Source organism: Barbus barbus, assembly GCF_936440315.1.
Source record: "Barbus barbus genome assembly, chromosome: 13".
NCBI lineage: Eukaryota > Metazoa > Chordata > Actinopteri > Cypriniformes > Cyprinidae > Barbus > Barbus barbus.
In genome coordinates this window covers 23537644-23558077 of record NC_136741.1, presented here as the reverse complement: position 1 = coordinate 23558077, position 20434 = coordinate 23537644, and the positions used below count along the sequence as shown (strand labels likewise).

At 35.9% G+C, this 20434-nt stretch overlaps 2 protein-coding genes across 3 annotated transcripts; one reads left to right on the top strand and one right to left on the bottom strand.

Moving 5' to 3' along the window:
* Positions 1-4584: 4584 nt before the first annotated feature.
* On the top strand, positions 4585-10284 carry LOC306878780 (synaptoporin-like; the record flags this gene model as incomplete). Its single annotated transcript, XM_079431305.1, has 5 exons — positions 4585-4608; positions 6072-6190; positions 8559-8757; positions 8893-9084; positions 9973-10284. The coding sequence occupies 5 exons, from the start codon at positions 4585-4587 to the stop codon at positions 10282-10284; spliced, it is 846 nt and encodes a 281-aa protein (XP_079287431.1).
* Positions 10285-16974: 6690 nt separating this feature from the next.
* On the bottom strand, positions 16975-19445 carry LOC306879429 (green-sensitive opsin-1-like). Of its 2 annotated transcripts, none has more exons than XM_079432366.1 (5): positions 18919-19445; positions 18607-18775; positions 18130-18295; positions 17801-18040; positions 16975-17699 (listed from the first exon to the last, which is right to left on the bottom strand). In XM_079432366.1, exons 1-5 carry the CDS (start codon positions 19277-19279, stop codon positions 17586-17588), a joined length of 1050 nt encoding a protein of 349 aa, XP_079288492.1. In that variant the 5' UTR covers positions 19280-19445; the 3' UTR covers positions 16975-17585. The 2 variants fall into 2 exon arrangements, with proteins under 2 accessions (XP_079288492.1, XP_079288493.1); XM_079432367.1 differs by having other exon boundaries at positions 17259-17699; positions 18217-18295; positions 18919-19367.
* Positions 19446-20434: the final 989 nt, after the last annotated feature.

Here is a 20434-nt window from a genome sequence, read left to right as displayed (position 1 = left end):
ATGTACTGATAAACATTAGACTTTCATATATTTTAGATTCATTACAACACAACTGAAGTAGTTCAAGCCTTTTATTGTTTTAATATTGATGATTTTGGCATACAGCTCATGAAAACCCAAAATTCCTATCTCAAAAAATTAGCATATCATGAAAAGGTTCTCTAAACGAGCTATTAACCTAATCATCTGAATCAACTAATTAACTCTAAACACCTGCAAAAGATTCCTGAGGCTTTTAAAAACTCCCAGCCTGCTTCATTACTCAAAACCGCAATCATGGGTAAGACTGCCGACCTGACTGCTGTCCAGAAGGCCATCATTGACACCCTCAAGCAAGAGGGTAAGACACAGAAAGAAATTTCTGAACGAATAGGCTGTTCCCAGAGTGCTGTATCAAGGCACCTCAGTGGGAAGTCTGTGGGAAGGAAAAAGTGTGGCAGAAAACGCAGCACAACGAGAAGAGGTGACCGGACCCTGAGGAAGATTGTGGAGAAGGACCGATTCCAGACCTTGGGGGACCTGCGGAAGCAGTGGACTGAGTCTGGAGTAGAAACATCCAGAGCCACCGTGTACAGGCGTGTGCAGGAAATGGGCTACAGGTGCCGCATTCCCCAGGTCAAGCCACTTTTGAACCAGAAACAGCGGCAGAAGCGCCTGACCTGGGCTACAGAGAAGCAGCACTGGACTGTTGCTCAGTGGTCCAAAGTACTTTTTTCGGATGAAAGCAAATTTTGCATGTCATTCGGAAATCAAGGTGCCAGAGTCTGGAGGAAGACTGGGGAGAGGGAAATGCCAAAATGCCTGAAGTCCAGTGTCAAGTACCCACAGTCAGTGATGCTGGTGTTGGTCCACTGTGTTTTATCAAGGGCAGGGTCAATGCAGCTAGCTATCAGGAGATTTTGGAGCACTTCATGCTTCCATCTGCTGAAAAGCTTTATGGAGATGAAGATTTCATTTTTCAGCACGACCTGGCACCTGCTCACAGTGCCAAAACCACTGGTAAATGGTTTACTGACCATGGTATTACTGTGCTCAATTGGCCTGCCAACTCTCCTGACCTGAACCCCATAGAGAATCTGTGGGATATTGTGAAGAGAAAGTTGAGACGCAAGACCCAACACTCTGGATGAGCTTAAGGCCGCTATCGAAGCATCCTGGGCCTCCATAACACCTCAGCAGTGCCACAGGCTGATTGCCTCCATGCCACGCCGCATTGAAGCAGTCATTTCTGCAAAAGGATTCCCGACCAAGTATTGAGTGCATAACTGAACATAATTATTTGAAGGTTGACTTTTTTTGTATTAAAAACACTTTTCTTTTATTGGTCGGATGAAATATGCTAATTTTTTGAGATAGGAATTTTGGGTTTTCATGAGCTGTATGCCAAAATCATCAATATTAAAACAATAAAAGGCTTGAACTACTTCAGTTGTGTTGTAATGAATCTAAAATATATGAAAGTCTAATGTTTATCAGTACATTACAGAAAATAATGAACTTTATCACAATATGCTAATTTTTTGAGAAGGACCTGTATGTATATATATATATATATATAAACAACTCAAGTTTGGTTTGGTGTTGAAATGGCCATACTGATGGGACTGTATAAATACAAAAGGTTTAAAAATACTGTTTAGATCACAGTTTAATTACACTGAAACATGCATTTTGTTTGTCTGCTATTTAACAGCATGTAATCAGTCTTTTTCTTTCTTCTCCCTCTTGTACCTAGGCTAGACAGGAACAGGAGAGAAGAAAAAGCCAGAAAAAGAGTCATTAAATATGCAGTGAAGAGAAGCAGCACTTCAGGCGTAGTGAAAACTCACTGCTGTCAGAGCTTCAGACCTGCCATCCACTGGGAAACACTAACTCCTTCCTTATTCCGAGAGACATAAGCTGGGATATATGCAAGTATTTGAACACAGGGCGTTTAGATGAACATACATGGATGAGTAGGAAGCTATTATGGTTTTTCTGTCAATTATAAACACAATGCAATTTATCAGTCTTTACCCATTACTCAGTCATCACCTCATAAAAGATTAATACAGCTGACATGCCTAAAGACACCAAGTGCTTTGATTCGCTGAACAGTGCAGCAGTGCATACATGAGATAAAGCAAACCTGCAAAATTACCTGCAATTTTCTCCTTTCAGCAGCATAATAAACCCCTATTGTTGGCTGCATATTACGACACCTCTAATTAGGCACTCTGAAATTCTTTTTGTATTATCAATTTATTCATTTTTCTTCTGTGATATTCAGTACAAGCATAATTAATTACATTTAGACCTACCACATTATCATTTCATAGGAATATTAAAGGTAAAGTCTCTGTCTGTGTTGCAGAATTGCTTGCTTGTAAGCTGTTTCTGCTGAATCTCTTTTACTGTAACTAAGCAGTCCATGATTTAGTTTTGTTTCTCTCCAGTGTAGGTAAGGGGTTTTCTTGCCAAAGGTTTCCTGCATCATTGGCTCCATTCTGGGCTCCATTTGTTGCCTACCTTCATGCAAAAATCCCACTGTATGTGAGCAAAGAGCTGATAGGAAGCCAGAATTAAATTAGCTTTGAGTGGATCCTGGCATTTGAGAGATCTAAAGCAGTGAGCCGAAGAGAGAGAGAGAGACATTGGGTGGGGGAGAAGAAGATGGCGAACAAGACAGTTGTGAAATAATGTCATAATTGGGGCCATTTACTACTATGTTTATGACACACGTTTTCATGTCAACGTGTTTCATTAAAAAAAGAGACAGGAAAGATGAGGAAGCCACAGTTCAGGACTTCACGTTACTTAGTCACTCTTAAAAAATAATCATCACCATCACCTAGTGCCTACATAATGACTGTTATCAGAAGAAAAACTGCAATTTTTAGCATTCCGTGCTGCTGTTTACATGCAGGGCTGGTTTGTGTTGTTTCCTCATCATGTTTCTCCTTTCCTCTCTACATTGTGTATCATCCACTATTAAAAACAGCAAAAAGGAACCATAAGAAACCAAACTTAGAACAATTATTGGAACTTAGTGTCCCATCAGATTAATTTTGAAACTGGTATTTCAATGTAAAAAGCCTCCATACATTTGGTTTAAATCTTAGCTTTAAAGGCATTTCAAACACAACAGCCCTCCTAGTGGAGAATTAAAGTAAAAGCACCTTATAAATCAAGAGGTACACACAGTATAAAGAAAGCACAGAGAAGTCACAGGAGTGATAGTCTAGTATTAAGAAAGCCCCTGATTGTAAGAGTGTTTGACACTCTTATAAGAATCATGAGTAAAATATTTATACATTTAAAATAACAACTATGAATTCTAAATGTTTTAATGAGTAGCTTCAAACAGCAGATGGCAGCATTGTATAACAACATAACTACTCAATGGGTATGAATGTGTAAGCACTTGACCAGTTTCTTTCTTTCTTTCTTTCTTTCTTTCTTTCTTTCTTTCTTTCTTTCTTTCTTTCTTTCTTTCTTTCTTTCTTTCTTTCTTTCTTTCTTTCTTTCTTTCTACTGCAAATGTGTATTAGTGTTTCATGATTTTTTTAATTATCTAATGGCTCTGAAAATGAACATTTTACTGATCAAAGGAACTATTTGGCTCAGATCGTATGAAGCCACCAATACCACCTTTGTTTGATACATTCAGGGCACTGTTTTTTATTCATGACTTGCATTTATAATAGGACATATAAAAGGACACAAGGTGGCTACAGGAAAGAAATGACACCTATGTGTTGTATTCATTATAATACTTTTATTGTGTCCTTAAAGCTGGCTGGGATGGAGTGACTACAAATATTTCCACCTAAAATAAATAAAACAAAAATAATATTTTTTTATTAAATTTAAGTCAATTTTGATCACAAATCTTGCCTGTGTGATTAAATAGCTTATTGGACTGTGATAATTCTCCTGCTTGAATCATTCACATTCACAGTCAAGATATTTAGTCATCAAGTTGTCAAAAATGTGCAGGTAAAAAATAATTTACCAACAGTCTAGATTCCACTTTAATCATTTGCAATAATAAATTAAAATAGAGGGCCATTACTGTGGCAGATTTATTGTTTATAATCATAATTATTTATGTCCTGCATGTAAAACACTGAGGTAATGAATGTAATGTACCCAATACATCTGTTAAGGTTTACTCAATGTGAAGGTGATCTAGATTATTACATTCTTAATTGCATATTTTTCAGTGACTGAGTCTGAGTGTATGTACAGAATATGTGCATATTTACATATACACATGTGCAACAGGTTTGCATTTATATGATCTACCAGGCGTCTATGTGTACTATTATGTGTGCCCCTTATTATGTGCATCTGTGTGTGTGTGTGTGTGTGTGTGTGTGTGTGTGTGTGTGTGTATGTGTGTGTGTGTGTGTGTGTGTGTGTGTGTGTGTGTGTTTGTGTGTACATGTGTGACACACAGAGCAGACACACACAGTGCCAGTTTCCCTTGTAGAAGCATCTCCATGTTGTTCACTCACTCAGTATCTCTGGGTTTGGCTGGCAGAGGAGCTCAACACTCCTTCATAGACAGACTCACAGGCTGATACTTAATCCGTTTTATCAATGTGTATGGTCATATTTGCTCCGGTAAGACCTCTCTTATTCTAAAACCTTCAAGTATTAGGAATTGTTTTGACCAAAATTTATTTTCAATTATACCACTTATTTCAAACACTGCTTAAAGCTAAAATAACATATGTATTGTTTATTTAATTTTTTTCAATTATTTGTATCTTTTTTTTTTCTATTCAGTATTGACCGACTAGAAATGTAATATGATTTGAAAGTGTGTCAGTAAGTGTTAGCTCATAATTTGACTGTCACAAGATAAAGTGTCTAATGAAAGTAAAGTTCGAACAGTATTTTGTGCAGTTTCTCATGGTCGCATTCTCAAAATGCAAATATGTCTATCAGGAATCAGATTTAATTATTAGCTGCTCTTTGAGGTCGCAGCGTCGGCTCTCTGTTTGTAGTCTCTCTTGCTTGAATAATTCATCTGCTCTTGTTGAAATGTGCAAAAGATCGATGCCATCCAGCTCTTAGACAGACTTTAATGATGAATCTGAGCTGAGCTAAATGCAGCATGATTGCATGTTTGTATTTGCACATACTATATGTACATGCATATTTATGTGAATAAGAAGTAATTAGTGTGTGTGTATATATATATATATATATATGATTGTATGTGTGCGTGTGTTTCTGGGTATGCTGGCAACCCCTGGGTAACCTTTGCATAATTCACTGGGTCTCATCAGAGACTCATCAAAGAAGCATAGTTAATATATGTTATATGGGATGTCTGCACATGTGATATTAATTAAATATTCACACATTTCCAAAGCAATGTTCATATAGTCTGGAGAAAGAAATAGCATAATACATTTTTAAATACTCTCCATCCTTCTGTGTCTCTGTCTTCCTTTGACCCACACAGACCCACACACTCATAGCATAAGTATTCCAGACTGCATTTAATTAATATATACAGTGAAGGCATTAAATCATAATTGAAATGGTCTGCTTCTTTTCACCTGCTGTATCATATTATCAGAAACAGAAATAGAGGAACGGACTGCGGAGAGAATAGCGGGAGACTTGGACACATTTCTTATCAAACACCTGTGTCCACAGAGAATAAAGCCCTGGCTCTTGTCCAGTAAACCTCCAGCCTTTTCATTCATTATGCCCAACGCAAAACTGAATGAGTGAAAAAATATTCAAATTGTGTCAGACAAACGTGTTAGTGCCTGGCATCAAGTCTACAGTAACTGCAAGGGTTAGTGCACTTAAAAAGCATCTGTTTCTTATTTTGCACGATTAATTGTGCAGCAGTTGGATGAAAGGTCATTTAAATTGACCTCAAATCAGAAAATAAGAGGATAATTAAAACAGAATATTTTAATGTTCTGTGAGGTTAATTTGTCTTGACTTTGTGTGATGAAGTAAAGCTACCGATGGATAGTCAAGAGAAATTATCTTTGTCCTCTCCACATATAGGCTTATATCATCATCTTTTCACTAATAATTTGCTTTTTTTTCTCCTACAGCTTTTTGCTGTTTTAGCATTTGCAACATGTGGGGGATATTCTGGCCAGATAATGGTTAAAGTAGAATGTTTGAACAAAACTCAAAGCAACATCAGCCTCAGTTTCAACTACCCATTCCGGTAAGTGTTCTTAATAACACAATATACAGGTACATTTAAAAAAAAAATTGGAATATCGTGAAAAAGGTCAATATTTTTTGTCACTCATTTCAGAAAGTGAAACCCATATATTATATAGATTCATTACACATAGAGTGAAATATTTCAAGCCTTTATTTCTTGAAATTTTGATGATTATGGCTTACAGATAATGAAAACCTCAGAAAATTAGAATATTACATAAGATCAATAAAACAGAAATGTCAGGCTTCTGAAAAGTTTGTTCATTTCTATGCATTCAATATTTGGTTGGGCCTCCTCTTGCATGAATTACTGCATCAATGCGGCGTGGCATGGAGGCAATCAGCCTGTGGCACTGCTCAGGTGTAATGGAAGCCCAGGTTGCTTTGATAGCGGCCTTCAGGTCATCTGCATTGTTGGGTCTGGTATCTCTCATCTTCCTCTTGACAATACCTCATAGATTCTCTATGGGGTTCAGGTCAGGCGAGTTTGCTGGCCAATCAAGCACAGTAACACCATGGTCATTGAACCAGCTTTTGGTACTTTTGGCAGTGTGGGCAGGTGCCTAGTCCTGCCGGAAAATGAAATCAGCATCTCCATAAAGCTTGTCAGCAGAAGGAAGCATGAAGTGCTCTAAAATTTCCTGGTAGATGGCTGTGGACTTCAGAAAACACAGTGGACCAACACCAGCAGATGACATGGCAGCCCAAATCATCACTGACTGTGGAAACTTCACACTGGACTTCAAGCAACATGGATTCTGTGCCTCTCCACTCTTCCTCCAGACTCTGGGACCTTGATTTCCAAATGAAATGTAAAATTTACTTTCATCTGAAAAGAGGACTTTGGACCACTGAGCAACAGTCCAGTTCTTTTTCTCCACAGCCCAGGTAAGATGCTTCTGACGTTGTCTCTGGTTCAGAAGTGGCTTGGTAGCCCTTTTCTTGAAGACATCTGAGCGTGGTGACTCTTGATGCACTGACTCCAGCTTCAGTCCACTCCTTGTGAAGCTCTCCCAAGTGTTTGAATCAACTTTGCTTGACAGTATTCTCAAGCTTGTGGTCATCCCTGTTGCTTGTGCACCTTTTCCTACCCAAATTCTTCCTTCCAGTCAACTTTGCATTTAATATGCTTTGATACAGCACTCTGTAAACAGCCACTCCTTTCAGTAATGACCCTCTGTGACTTACCCTCTTTGTGGAGGGTGTCAATGTTCGTCTTCTGGATCATTGCTAAGTCAGCAGTCTTCTCCATTATTGTAGTTTCAAAGAACAAGAGATTCCCGGAATTTATACTGTAGAGATGGTCATTAATTGAAACTCATATGTAAATATTATAATATTTTGAGATACTGATTTTTGAATTTCATGAGCTGTAAATTCTAATCATCAAAATTAAAACAAAAAAAAAACTTTTGAAATGTTTTACTTTACATGTAATGAATCTAAAATATATGACAGTTACAAGAAAAAATTAACTTTTTTTTAGATGTACCTGTAAGTATTATACTGCATGTGATACTGTAAGCATGTATTATTAGATTCTGAAAGACTTGACTTGATATAGTTTTTTATTTTTATATTATATTATATTATATTTTATATTTTATTTTATATTATAAATATTTTTTAAATAAACTTGATAGTTTAAAATATAAAGTCAAAGACATGAACAAATTACAACCTATTGTGCAATCAGTAATTTCATTCCTCATAAATTTTTTTAATATAAATAAATAGTTTTATTAGATTCATAGTGGTTTAATTTTAGTATTTATATGCTATTATGTATTTATTAATATTTCAAAGTAGTCTTTATTTTATATTTTCAGTTTTCATTTTGGTTTAAGTTTTTGTTTATTTTATTAGTTTTGGTGTATTTGATTTTGTTTATTTCTATTTCTATTATTATTTTAGTTGTAGTTTTTAGTACTGCAACGTATTTAATTTGTAAGACAACATTCCTATTTTTTGTTATGTTTTTCATCTAATAGCCTAATTATGTATTTTTTTTATTTAGAAAAACTAAAATTTTTAATTAATAATGACACCAAAGCTGGTCATCTCACAAAGGCCGCCATTATGAATTCATATGACCAGCCAAATATTATTCCCTTTATCTCAGTAACACCCAGGTCTTGACTTCACTCGTAGAATAAATCAATCATAGCTAACAACCAAATATGTAAAATGCCATCAGTAAATGTAATTAAATTGAGTGACTATTTTCAGAAGATATTTGACATATTAATGGCATCCCATTGCATAGTCTCGACTTTAAAAGATTACAAAAAGAAACTGTGCTCAAAACAAAAAGAAGATGTGCTTGAAACATGTTAAAGGAGCAAATTCCTGTTTCCTCTTCCCAGACTCCAACAGGTACACTTCAGTGCTCCTCTATGTGAAGGAACCAGGAAAGAGACTCTCTTTCTTGAAGGGGATTATGCTTCATCTGCACAGTTCTTCGTCACTGTGTCGGTCCTGGCTTTTCTCTATTCCCTTTTGGCCACAGTTGTTTACTTCTTCTATCAGAACAAATACAGAGAGAAGAACAGAGGTCCAATAGTTGTGAGTGCATTTCAGAATTTCTGTAAGAAATGTCTGCTGTAAAAGAAAAAGTCTGTGCTGAAAAGCTCAATATAACTCAACTGAATCGTCAAGAACTCTTTCTGTTTATACTCTTCTTCTTTTCAATCCCCATAGGATTTCTTGGTGACTTTAGCGTTCTCTAGCCTGTGGCTGGTAAGCTCAATTGCCTGGGCTAAAACTCTATCTGGGGTGAAGACAGCCACTGATGTGCATCAAATCCTGCTGTTAATGTCTGCTTGCAGAGCCCAGGAGAACTTATGTGAGGTCTTGCAGGAGCCCATCTGGACGAATCTTAACATGTCTGCGGTAAGTAGATTATTTTTACACAGTATTCATATGGGGAAGAAAAAAAATCACATCAATTCATTAGCAATTGACATTGAAAAATATGGGGTCAGTAATACTTTTAGTTTGCAAAGATGCACTGAATTGATTAAAAAAGACATTTGTGATGTTACTAAACGTTTTTATTTCAAATAAATGCTGTTTTTATGAACTGTCTATTCAGGCAGAAGAATCCTGAAAAAAGTATCATGGCTTGCACAAAAATAAAAATGATAGAAATATGAAAATAAATAATAAGCAGTTTTCATCATTGAGAATAATCAGAAATGTTTTCATTTTCACCAGCATATTAGAATGATTTCTGAAGCCTCACGTGACTCTAAAGACTGCTGAAAATTCAGCTTAGCCATCACAGGAATACATTACATTTTATAATATATTAAAATAGTAAACAGTCATTTTAAATTGTATGAACATTTCACAGGATTATTATTTTAACTGGATTTTTAAAGGAATGTATTTTTTTGTACTTGAACTTGAGAGACTTTTTTACACAAACACAAAACTTCTTTTTAACCCTAAACTTTTGAACAGTAGTGTACATTTTATATGCATAATTATGGGTTTCACATTATTTGCCACCTACAAGAACTCCACAAAAGCTTAGCAGCCATCCTAGAACACCCTACAACCACCCAACACCCTCCTATCAACAACATAGAAACCATCCACAACAGCCTAGCAACTGCTCTCAGACTTTTTAATGTTTTTTACAAATGTTTTAAACCTTCAGGCAAGACTTAGTCAAGCCAGTATGTCTTAACATATTTCTATTCCTATAAAAATGACCAATTTACAAATAGAAAATGTTATATTCCATAATTTGAATTCCTCCTTGTTTGCTTACAGGCCTTTGGTTTTTTGAACTTCTTCCTTTGGGCTGGTAATATTTGGTTTGCCTACAAAGAGACAGGCTTGCATAAGTCTTTTCAGCGCTGTCCCTCCAGAACTCCCTCTGAGAAACATGGCAGCTTCAGGCAGTACAGTCAAACCAGTTTTGATCAATCTGGATCTGGCCAGGCGCTCTGCAATCAAGGGAGTTTTGACTTATCAAGCGGAGGCTTCAGCCTACCCCAAACCAATCTAGGACAGCCGATGCTTTACCGACAGGTGGGGAGTCCCACATCCAGAGGCCCTCTCATATTTGTTAATGAGATGTGAGAGAGAGTGTGAGTGTGGAGCAAAGAAAGAAAAGAGAAGAGAAACACTGTTGTTTTCTCAGTCATAACAGATAATTTACTGTTGTGAATGTGATATTTCTATCATGTGATGTAGAAATTGTGACATTTTTGTAAATATCAGTCTGCATACTGTTATTTATTTGTTTACTGTATAATTAAGTGCCATTGAATTGAAAGCTCTACCTTGATATAGTATATACACTTTTTTGCATATTTATAAATATATATACACACATATATAGACATATACACATATGCATATGAACAAATTAATTTATGGTCAGATATGGCTCTGTGATATTTCTGATGGCATTTAGCATAGTGTGCCTATATTCTAATAGTCTATGTTTTGTGTTTAAATATTTCCTTTACAAAAAGTGCAATGACAGTACCATGGTAAACACATTGGATCGCAATACTATGGTTCTTTGATATAGCCTATATTTAGAAATGCCTTTTATTTTTTAGCTTTCCCAAGGTATTTTCAAGAATAGCATGGTATCAGATAGTATCAGACAAGATATGGTGTTCTTATTGTTATGTTTTTTTAATTACCAGTAGACGCCTGAGAGAACCAAATGGCTTAAGTCAGAGAATGGCATGGAAACCCTTTTGGAATCTTTTTAATGAATTATGTTGTCTAACCTTACACAGTGCTCAGAGAAATGCATGCAAAAAGATTAGATAAAATACAATGCAATAAAGTCAGTCTGTTGTTCCAATTTATTGTAGTATTCAAAATTGTATAAATGTTACTATGTTATACTGATTGCGTCATAAAATTAAGTAATAAAATAATGCTTATTCCTCTAAATGGTTATTGTTTTTATGTATTTCATCACACTAAATGCTACCATTACCAATTCAGATCGTTCTTGGAGGAACAATGACTGTTAAATGAACAATCTTAGTGGAAATTAAAACAAGAAACACAGATACAGCCCCATTTGGGGACTTAAAGTGAATTATCTTTTATTCTATCAGTGCTTGTGCAGTTTCTTTGTTTGTGGCATCTTTTACAAAAGAGACAACCTCCATGGCTGAAGCTACTTGTTTTCCCCATTAAGCCTTTTAATGAAGGGGTGTAAGGGAGCAATTAGGATCTTTTGGCCTGTCAGACTCCTATCAGAGCCATGTGGTTAACATCTCCATATCTACAGAGTATATCCAGCACTGCAGTGAAGCTAACTGCTTGCAGCTGCCTAGGATCCAAATTGCAGCTTTTAGGTGATCATGAGATTTTAGCCACTGGCATGTTGCTTGTGCCAAATTAAAGGTTACCACTGAGAATCTCTACAGCTGTTCAATTACAGACCTTGGACTAAAAGAGTGCAATGAGCGTGATTTAAAGAGCTTGGTAGAACACAGAGAGACATGACAATGGAAAGGCAGTAATGCATATATAATTTTGATTAACAGGTGTCAAACAATATGTACATTGTAAATATTGCCAGTATTTTTTTACAGTATGTAACAGAATTTTGTATTCTGTAAATACTGTGAATACTACATTACAGTGTAAGGCTAGTTATAGGAATAGTTCACCCAAAATTGTTCAAAATTTGATTTAGCATTACATCAGCTGCTCACCAATGGATCCTCTGCAGTGAATGGGTGCCGTCAGAATGAGAGTCCAAATAGCTGATAAAAACATCACAATAATCCACAAGTAATCCACATAAATCCAAATGAACATTTGTGAAGTGATAAACTGCATGTTTGTTGCTTCTGACAAAAATACCATAATTAATAATAACTCGTCCTCCAATGAAAACGTTCATCCCCTGTTGTACATAAAAAAGCTTGTAAACATTGCTTTATATTTCTCTCGTGATTCAGATGAGGCAACGTTTTCACTACAGAAAGCAATATTATGGATAGAGGACTCGCATTTTAGCTTGAAGCAATGGTTTGAAGTTTAAGATGTCTTTATGATCAACGTTTATTACGAAATATGCAGCTTTTCTCTTCACAAGACGTTACTGTGATGTTTTTATCAGCTGTTTGGACTCTCATTCTGGCGGCACCCGTTCACTGCAGAGGATCCATTGATGAGCAACTGACGTAATGCTACATTTTTCCAAATCTGTTTTGATGAAGAAACAAACACATCTACATCTTAGATGACCTAAGGGTGAGTATTTATTTCATTTTTATTTATTTATTTATTTATTTTTGTGAAGTAATCTTTTCAAGAGCGCTTACAGTCAGTTAATTACATAATGGCAGAATTAACATCTTACATGGTGACACCATGATGATGTTGCAGTGGCAATTATGTTTTACTCTAGGGAACTTACTCAGTCTAAGATAATCATAGACTCGGCTGAGCAAATAAAAAGACGTCATGGTGTTTGATATTAGGAGGTACAAGTGTACTGAAGAGGAGGCTGAACTGACCCTCGCTGTGCCTCTACTGCAATCCAGTTTTTGTCATTCTGTTCATCCATCTGTCACTTCTGGCTCTTCAACAGGGTCATGATCATAGGCTACATAGGCATAACGCTACAGCTACATACAGTACATGAGTTTAGTTGCAGCCACCACTATCTAAACCTAAAACCACAAATAAATGCTTGTCTTGATTTATAGAAGTAATTATTCCAGTAAATTACCATAGTACACACTGTACAAAATTCAGAACTTTATGCATTTAACTTTAAAGCGATTCTAAATATTACATAATTGTAGGAGTTTCTGTAAATAATTTTCTAAGAAGAACAAGTGTTATCATATCATATTTTATTTTGTACTCATATTTCATATTCAATTATGACATTTTCTCTTATAGCAGCCAGATCAAATACAAATACTCACTTTGACCCAAAAATTTCATATAAAATAAAAAAACGCATGTAAAACATGAAGAAACTATCAAATACATACACACATAATTATCTACACAACGGGGCCAATGATGTGCATAGCATAGCAGGACGCTGGCATAAATGTGCATCTTTCACAGAAGGGGATGAGATATGATCAAAGCATTTTTCACTTTCCAGTTCCTGCTGCTCTGCTATCACCATGTTTCTTGTCCTTCACACAAATCCTCTTACAAGGTTCGTAAGCATCCCATGCCTTTTGCATCCTTGTGTTTTGCTGTTTAAATGTTGCTGACAAGACTTAAATCTTAATGCTTCTCTAAGCAGTGTCAAACATGGAGTTTAAAACTATTTATCTACGAGTCTTCACATCACAAAAATTCTGTTATTATACACAGTGCTCATCTCCATGCCTTTTTAAACCTGTATTTCTTATCTCTTTTCCAAGGGTCAGGTTAGGGTTTTAGACTTGACTTTAGAATGAAGGATGAGTTCATAGAAAATGGTCTGGATGCATTTTGTCTGTGTGAAAAAAATGGGAAAGAAGACAGATACACTCTTAAAAATAAAGGTTCTTTATTGCCATCAATGGTTCCACAAAGAACCTTTACCAACCATGGAAAATTTTCAATCGACAAAAGGTCCTTTACAGTGTAAAAAAGTTCTTTAGATTATTAAAAATGTTCTTCATACACACATGATTCTTTTAAGAACTATTCACTGAAATGTTCTTTGGGGAACCAAAACTGGTTCTTCTATGGCATCGCTGTGAAGAAAAACCTTTTGGAACCTTTATTTTTAAGAGTGTATATTAGGTACAATCAATTATATATTTATAGTAGGCTATTTATATACTATAGTAAATTGTATAGTATCCACTGTCATTTCAACCTGCTACCTAGAAGTGTCGCCAAAGAAATGCTAGCAATGTGAATGTCTGAATGTTACAACTCTATCCTCAGATACTGAAAAAATGGCATGCAGCTAATAAAATCTGTATCAGAAACAGAGAAGTAACGTGTAACGTGACATGTAACGTGAGACGGCTTATTGATAACATTAACTGACTTCATTCAAATCGGAATGGCTGGTAGGAAGGATCAGAACACCCCTCAAGTAGCCAATGTCACTTTTGTGGAATGATTTTGGGCCTTTTCGTTGGATTCACATTACACATTTCATATTACTATATTAGCTACTTGGCAGGTAAGCTCAGCTGTCAGTTTTGTGAACTCTAGCCAACAGATGTAGCAGATGTTGCTACTTGTAAATCTAAACTTTGGTAATGTCACCTTGAACTTTAGCTACTATATAGTCTAAAGACTAAGTGACTTCATAAAACCTTTATGAAATTGTCAAAATCGTTGCTAAAAAGAACTGAAACTAAAGTGAAATGTAGAGTAAATTAAAAAATAAAACATCTTTAAAATCATATGATTTTATATAAAAGTAGAATCAGACTACCTTTAAAACATAATCTAGGCTAAAACAAATTTAAAATTTAGGCATAAACAAACATTTAATAATTATTCTGCAGTGCCATTTATGAATGTATGTATCTCCTTTAACCACTATCTCTATCAGATGCTATTTTATACTTTTCAACGAACTGCCAAAATGTATGAACAACATTGTGGGATATTGTACAGTAAAGGATCTAAAGCTGGTTTTAAATAGATATTTTAGTAGACATGATATTAAATAAAATTTGGACGTGATGACCTTTTTGTTGTTTCCTGATACTGATCTATACATACAGTTTAGAACTTAACTTGACTGCTTTATCAGTAAATGACAATTCTTGGCAATGTTCAACCTCAAATGTTCTACTACTACAATCACCCCATTCTGTTTTCGTTTCCAATAGTGTATTTAAGAGCACGGTATTAGTGTGATTCTTGTCAATCCCAACAGTGGGACATGTTTTCCATCTGCATCCCTGAGCGCACATAAAACCAGCAACATCACCATAATTACAGTCATTTTATTAATTTCAAGTAATTACTTTGTTTCCACCATACCACATCACTGGAGAATTGTTTTATATTAGCTGCAATGATTCTTGCGCATGAATATTCAGACTCTGAACATTTTTGTACTAACAAGCCTGTTGTCATTGAAAAATCTATTACATTATTTAGAGGGTAATTTGAGAAGTGCAGCTGACATGTGATTTTGGGAATGGATAATATATACAGATCTGAAGCACTGAAAATTTAAGGCGCTATGGGAGAAAACAAAAAGATTTTTACTCCAAGCAAGTGTTCCCTCCAGGGCTGCTTATTGTTTATCTAGCTATTTAATTATGTACATAATATATACAGAACTTTTATCTTAGACAGGACTGCATGTAAATGTATTCCATGCTTCTCAACATGAGGGAGACACCAATTTGTTTAAACCCATAATTCCTTTAGCCAGAGCAGCCAGGCTAGTGTTCAGTACCACAGTTGGGTGAGCACCTTGCAAATTGGCTTAAGCAGATCTTTGTCTTATCTTTATCTTGTTGAGTCGTGCCCACTGAGAAGTCAATGCTGTTCCTACTACCAGAGCCTGATCTCGTAATCCTAGAGTTAGTTGTGTCAGGGCTTGATGAGTGACACTTACACGACATGACTGCAATGTGCAATGAGGACACCAAGATGCCATGAGGACAAGTTCTGGAGAGATAGAAACAGACAGTGAAAGGAAAAAATCCATTAACATTATTAATATTAATATTTTGACAGTATACTGTAAAAGCAAGGCTAGGTATGGGATAGTACATGTGTAGACAAATTCCAGTTTTTTGCTTGTTGACAGTTGAGGATTTAATATCTCCAAGAGGATTCTTGTTGCTTTCAGTCTGACAAATTAGAATGCTACAATAAAGCAAATGACTAAGTAAATGACTTCATAAAATGCTTACAAATGATATAGTGAGTCAAATGTTAGAAATAAACAAGTATCCAGTGCATACTGTACCTGTTTGTTGAGCAGCATGATATGGATGATATAGTTGAATAGGCAGCAACGGCATGAACTGAAAGTTGCAAGTGAAAATGATAGCCAGAACAAACGTACTATGAGAGTTAATTGTTTATATTGGAGACCATATGTCATTTTAACAAAGGCAGCAGTTGACTGAAGATATTAAATAAAGGTATTGTAGTCATTTTCACCTTTCTCATTTTAAAGCAGATTTGCTTTATATATAGTATAAATGTAACCTTACTGGCATAGTTTGCTGCCCCGTCAAGCTGCTTTAAGCAACACTTGCTGTTATGCTCTCATAAAGGTCACAGACTTTCTCAGAATCGGGATTAGTGACTTACTGCCGTGATTACTGACATCATTTTCTGGTTAAGTAGGAGAACAGACACCACTGAAAATATAAGACAATTATTGTTTAAAATTCTCTATGAAGACCAGAAAGAAAATGAGACATGTCAAATTAAAATAAAAGTGAAGTAGAAATGTCCATTACACGAGGTTTGATTTATTTAATATAAAAAATTCTTAGCATTATTCAAGCACTTGAATGCTTGCTGTAGAATGTGACAATGGAATCATGTGGAGTCAAAATAACAGCCCGTATGAAATTTTTCTTATTAGTATACTAAACTGAAGAAAAAAACAACTACTAGCTACTATTTATATACCAACTTTTCTATAGACTTGAAAAATATATTATTCATATACTACTTTTGTGGATGACAAAAGGGTTGGTGGTTCTTGTTTATATTTGAGAAAACAAATTCCTGGAATTAGCTGTTAATGTCTGCTCAATAGCATTAGGTGTTAGCATCATGGAGGTCACATCAGGATCTTTTGGCAGGTTCAGAATGGTATGAGAAATTGGTACTGATGTTCACCCTGTTTATTTAATTAAAATAGATCACCCTGCTTCAGTCCACAGTCTAGCACAATTTAGAATAGATGAATTTGGTTTTCATAGGAGTTTCATACTGGGTACATTATAGACAAAACATATACTAGTACTATCTGGATAGTCTCTCTCAATTTAAAAATATGGTGTGTACTATTGCTTGTAGTAGGCCTACAGTTAAAATATCACTCATATATCGTATATACAGTATATGGGAGCAAATAGAACATTCTGTCAATTCATTAATAATGGAAACACAAACAGTATTTAATGCCAGTGTTTATTTCTATGAATTTCTTTTTCATTATTTACAAAATAAATATATACATTTTAGGCAAAAGATACAAATGCTAGCCTCCCGGCGCATAAAAATAAAACCACAATTTCAATGTTCACTGATCACCCAATAAATACTTTTAAAGTCTGCACGCATCGATTATATGTGTCTTCTGCGTTCTCCGGGTTCATTGTGATAGTGAACACAATCAAAAACTAATTCAACTGTCTTTTTTTTTTTTTTTTGTCTTTTTTCAGATGCCCAAATTGGTCAATGACTAAAAGAACATAATCTGTGAGAAGTCCAAAAGTCTATGCTGGAGATACAGAGGACACCTCTGTCTTGCTGGTGGACACAGTTGAGGACTCATCATCGCCAAGAGGGTTCTTTCCACAGAAAAGAGTGGTCAGCATGCAGTTCCGGAACTGTAAAGAACAATGTTTCATTTAGCATGTTTTTATAGAGATAACATAGAAATGGGAAGGGATGTATAGGATATGTAAGACAAGTCTGATAAATGTTTAACCTGTTTGTTTAGCAGCACATAGATGACAGGATTATATAAGGCTGAGCTTTTTGAGAAGAAGGCAGGGATAGCCATGAACTGGGCACTGAAAGCTGCTCCCTTATTAAAGAAGATCCAGGCAGCAACAGTGGCATAAGGGGTCCAAGCCACCAGGAAACCCAACACCATCAGGATGACCATTTTTGTCACTTCCCTCTCAGCTTTCTGGGTAGATGCTGAGTCCTGCTGTTGAGCTGCAGCCTAAGAGAGTAAAAGAACCAAGGATGATATCATTTTAACATAGTATTAAACTGGGAATTTACAGGAATGTTTAAATTTACATTTCATACCGCCTTGACTGTGCACACAAGCCGTCCATAGGTGAAGAAGATTACGGTAACTGGCAATATAAAATGGCAGACGAACATATAGATTACATATGATTCATTGTTGTAATCAGGATTCAGGGTGTAGTAGTCTGGGCCACATGAGCACTGCATTCCCTCAGGGATATATCTGTCAAAGAAATGCACCTGATGTTAGTAAATTTCAGTGAGGGTAATCATAAAGTTTGCTCTCTTTTGCATTTAGGCATATAAAATCAAGTACATTTAGTAAAAAAAAGTCAGTTAAAAAGCAGAAAAGTTCAGTGTGATAGTTTAACTGAGAAAAAAGCCTTATTTGCTGCTTTAAATTAAAAGTAAACCAATATTGTATTTCTACATATTGGTAAGCCTGACGTGTTTCTTTTACATAAAAACATGAAAATACCTCATGTTCAACTGAAATGTTTGGATAGCAAATTGATAATTTCTTATTAGACCAACCTGGACCAGCCAAGCAAAGGGGGAGCTGCACATGCCATGGCCATTACCCATGTAAATGCAATTCCTGCAAAGGCATGACTGGAAGAGAATTTGAAACTACCCATTGGTTTGCAGACCACAATGTATCTTTCGATGGCCAGCACCACAAGTGACCAAAGGGCAACTTCACCTGTGTAGCAAATAAAATATAAAATGCATGAATACACTACAAGGAAAGTTTTACCAAGTTGCAATCCACTATACTTTGACATTCACTTCAAGAATTCCTCACAAGCAGTCAAAATAAAACAAAAAGATCACAGTTTCCCTCACCTCCAAGTGTGGCCATGAAGCCCTCAATCGCACAGCCAGTTGGTCCAAGAGCAAAGTAGCCATTAATTGCTGTGTAGAAAGTGACCGTGAACCCAAAACAAACCATGATGGTTCCAGCTACAGCCAGGTTGACCAAAATGAAGTTAAGAGGTTGCCGAAGCTTTTTATGTTGAGCTGTAACCGCCAATGTAAGGACATTGATGGGTAGACCCAAGCACATGAGGAAGAATATGTAGATGGCAAGCACCTTAAACTTCCACGGTTCAGCTAGATAATACTGCGGATACTCGAAAGGACTCCTCACTAGCCCTGTCCTGTTGGACAAGGGGACGTAGAAGTTATTTCCCTCAGTGCCGTTCATCTTTGTCCACTAGCGATCCAGAGGGATAAAGGGTGAAATCTGCTGCTATGGTATAGCTGAGTGGCTGCTCTTCACCTGCTCTTTACTTGCAATGATGCATCAGGAGTGTTTATATATCCCGCTGAGGTTCCTTATAAGGGATAAATCCAGGAGCATAGATAGGGAGGGTGTTACAATGTGGGATTTGAATGATAAGAGCAGACGTAATCACTTTTGGGTTAATCACCCGGTAAAGCTTTGGATCTTCGGAAGTTCTTAGTTTTCAATTCGGAGGTTTTTAGGATCATAAAATTAGGCCACAATATTGGGTGTCAGCACGAAGTGAGTATAAGCAAAGCTGTATTTATTTCAAGGATAAAATGTAATTGAAATGTGATCGTTTTCTGATGTAGTCCAGTCATTATCATATTAAAATAACACAAAAAGTCACCGCTGATTTGCATTTTATTTCAATATTAAACTTTTGCATCTGTCACAGCTGTGGCTGTGTAGGGTGGGACTTGGGTGGACAGAACCTCCACCTGCATAGAATTCTATAATGTTTTAAATTTTCACTCTCACTATCATTTGCAATAGAAAATAACCAGCATATAAAATTGTTTATAAAACAGAAAATTATTTGAATGGGAATAGGTTGATAAAAAACAAATGTATTATCGTCTGCTCCTGACATAAGTTGCAATATGACTTCAGAAGACTTGGAATATTATTAACGTTATATGTCATTTTTATTGCACTTTTATTAGGCTACATATTTATCTCTTTTAATTGTTTAATATTTTCTGTCTTTGTTAGATAGTAGGCCTTTAGTGGATATAATGAACAGGAAACGAAGTAGTAGAGAGAAACGCATAGAGAAAGTGCACCACAATGCTTTGAACTCGGAACACATTGCGCTGTGTGTCGGAGCGATGAGATGAGGCTATCACACACTCGTTATAGTGGGTTATGTCTACTCTTTATGGATAGTTGTATGGAAATTAGCACCGAGAAAATTATGTGTTTCACAGAGGAAAATTGTCTGTTTTCATTTTATGAGAGATGCAAAACTGAAATAGCAGAAGGCAGTAGACGTAACTATGAGTTAGCTTAGAAAAATAATGTATGAACGTCATTTTGGGGCTATGCTGTATGTAAAGTTGTGTGGTGCTGATC

Bases quoted from the DNA above. Each gene is read 5' to 3' on its own strand.
- LOC306879429 (XM_079432366.1), bottom strand. From the start codon at position 19,279: ATGAACGGCACTGAGGGAAATAACTTCTACGTCCCCTTGTCCAACAGG. The intron at 18,041-18,129 runs GTATGAAATGTA...TTACTCTCTTAG, and splicing joins TTGTGTGCACAGTCAAGGCG to GCTGCAGCTCAACAGCAGGA. The intron at 17,700-17,800 runs GTTAAACATTTA...TGTTCTTTACAG, and splicing joins ATGTGCTGCTAAACAAACAG to TTCCGGAACTGCATGCTGAC.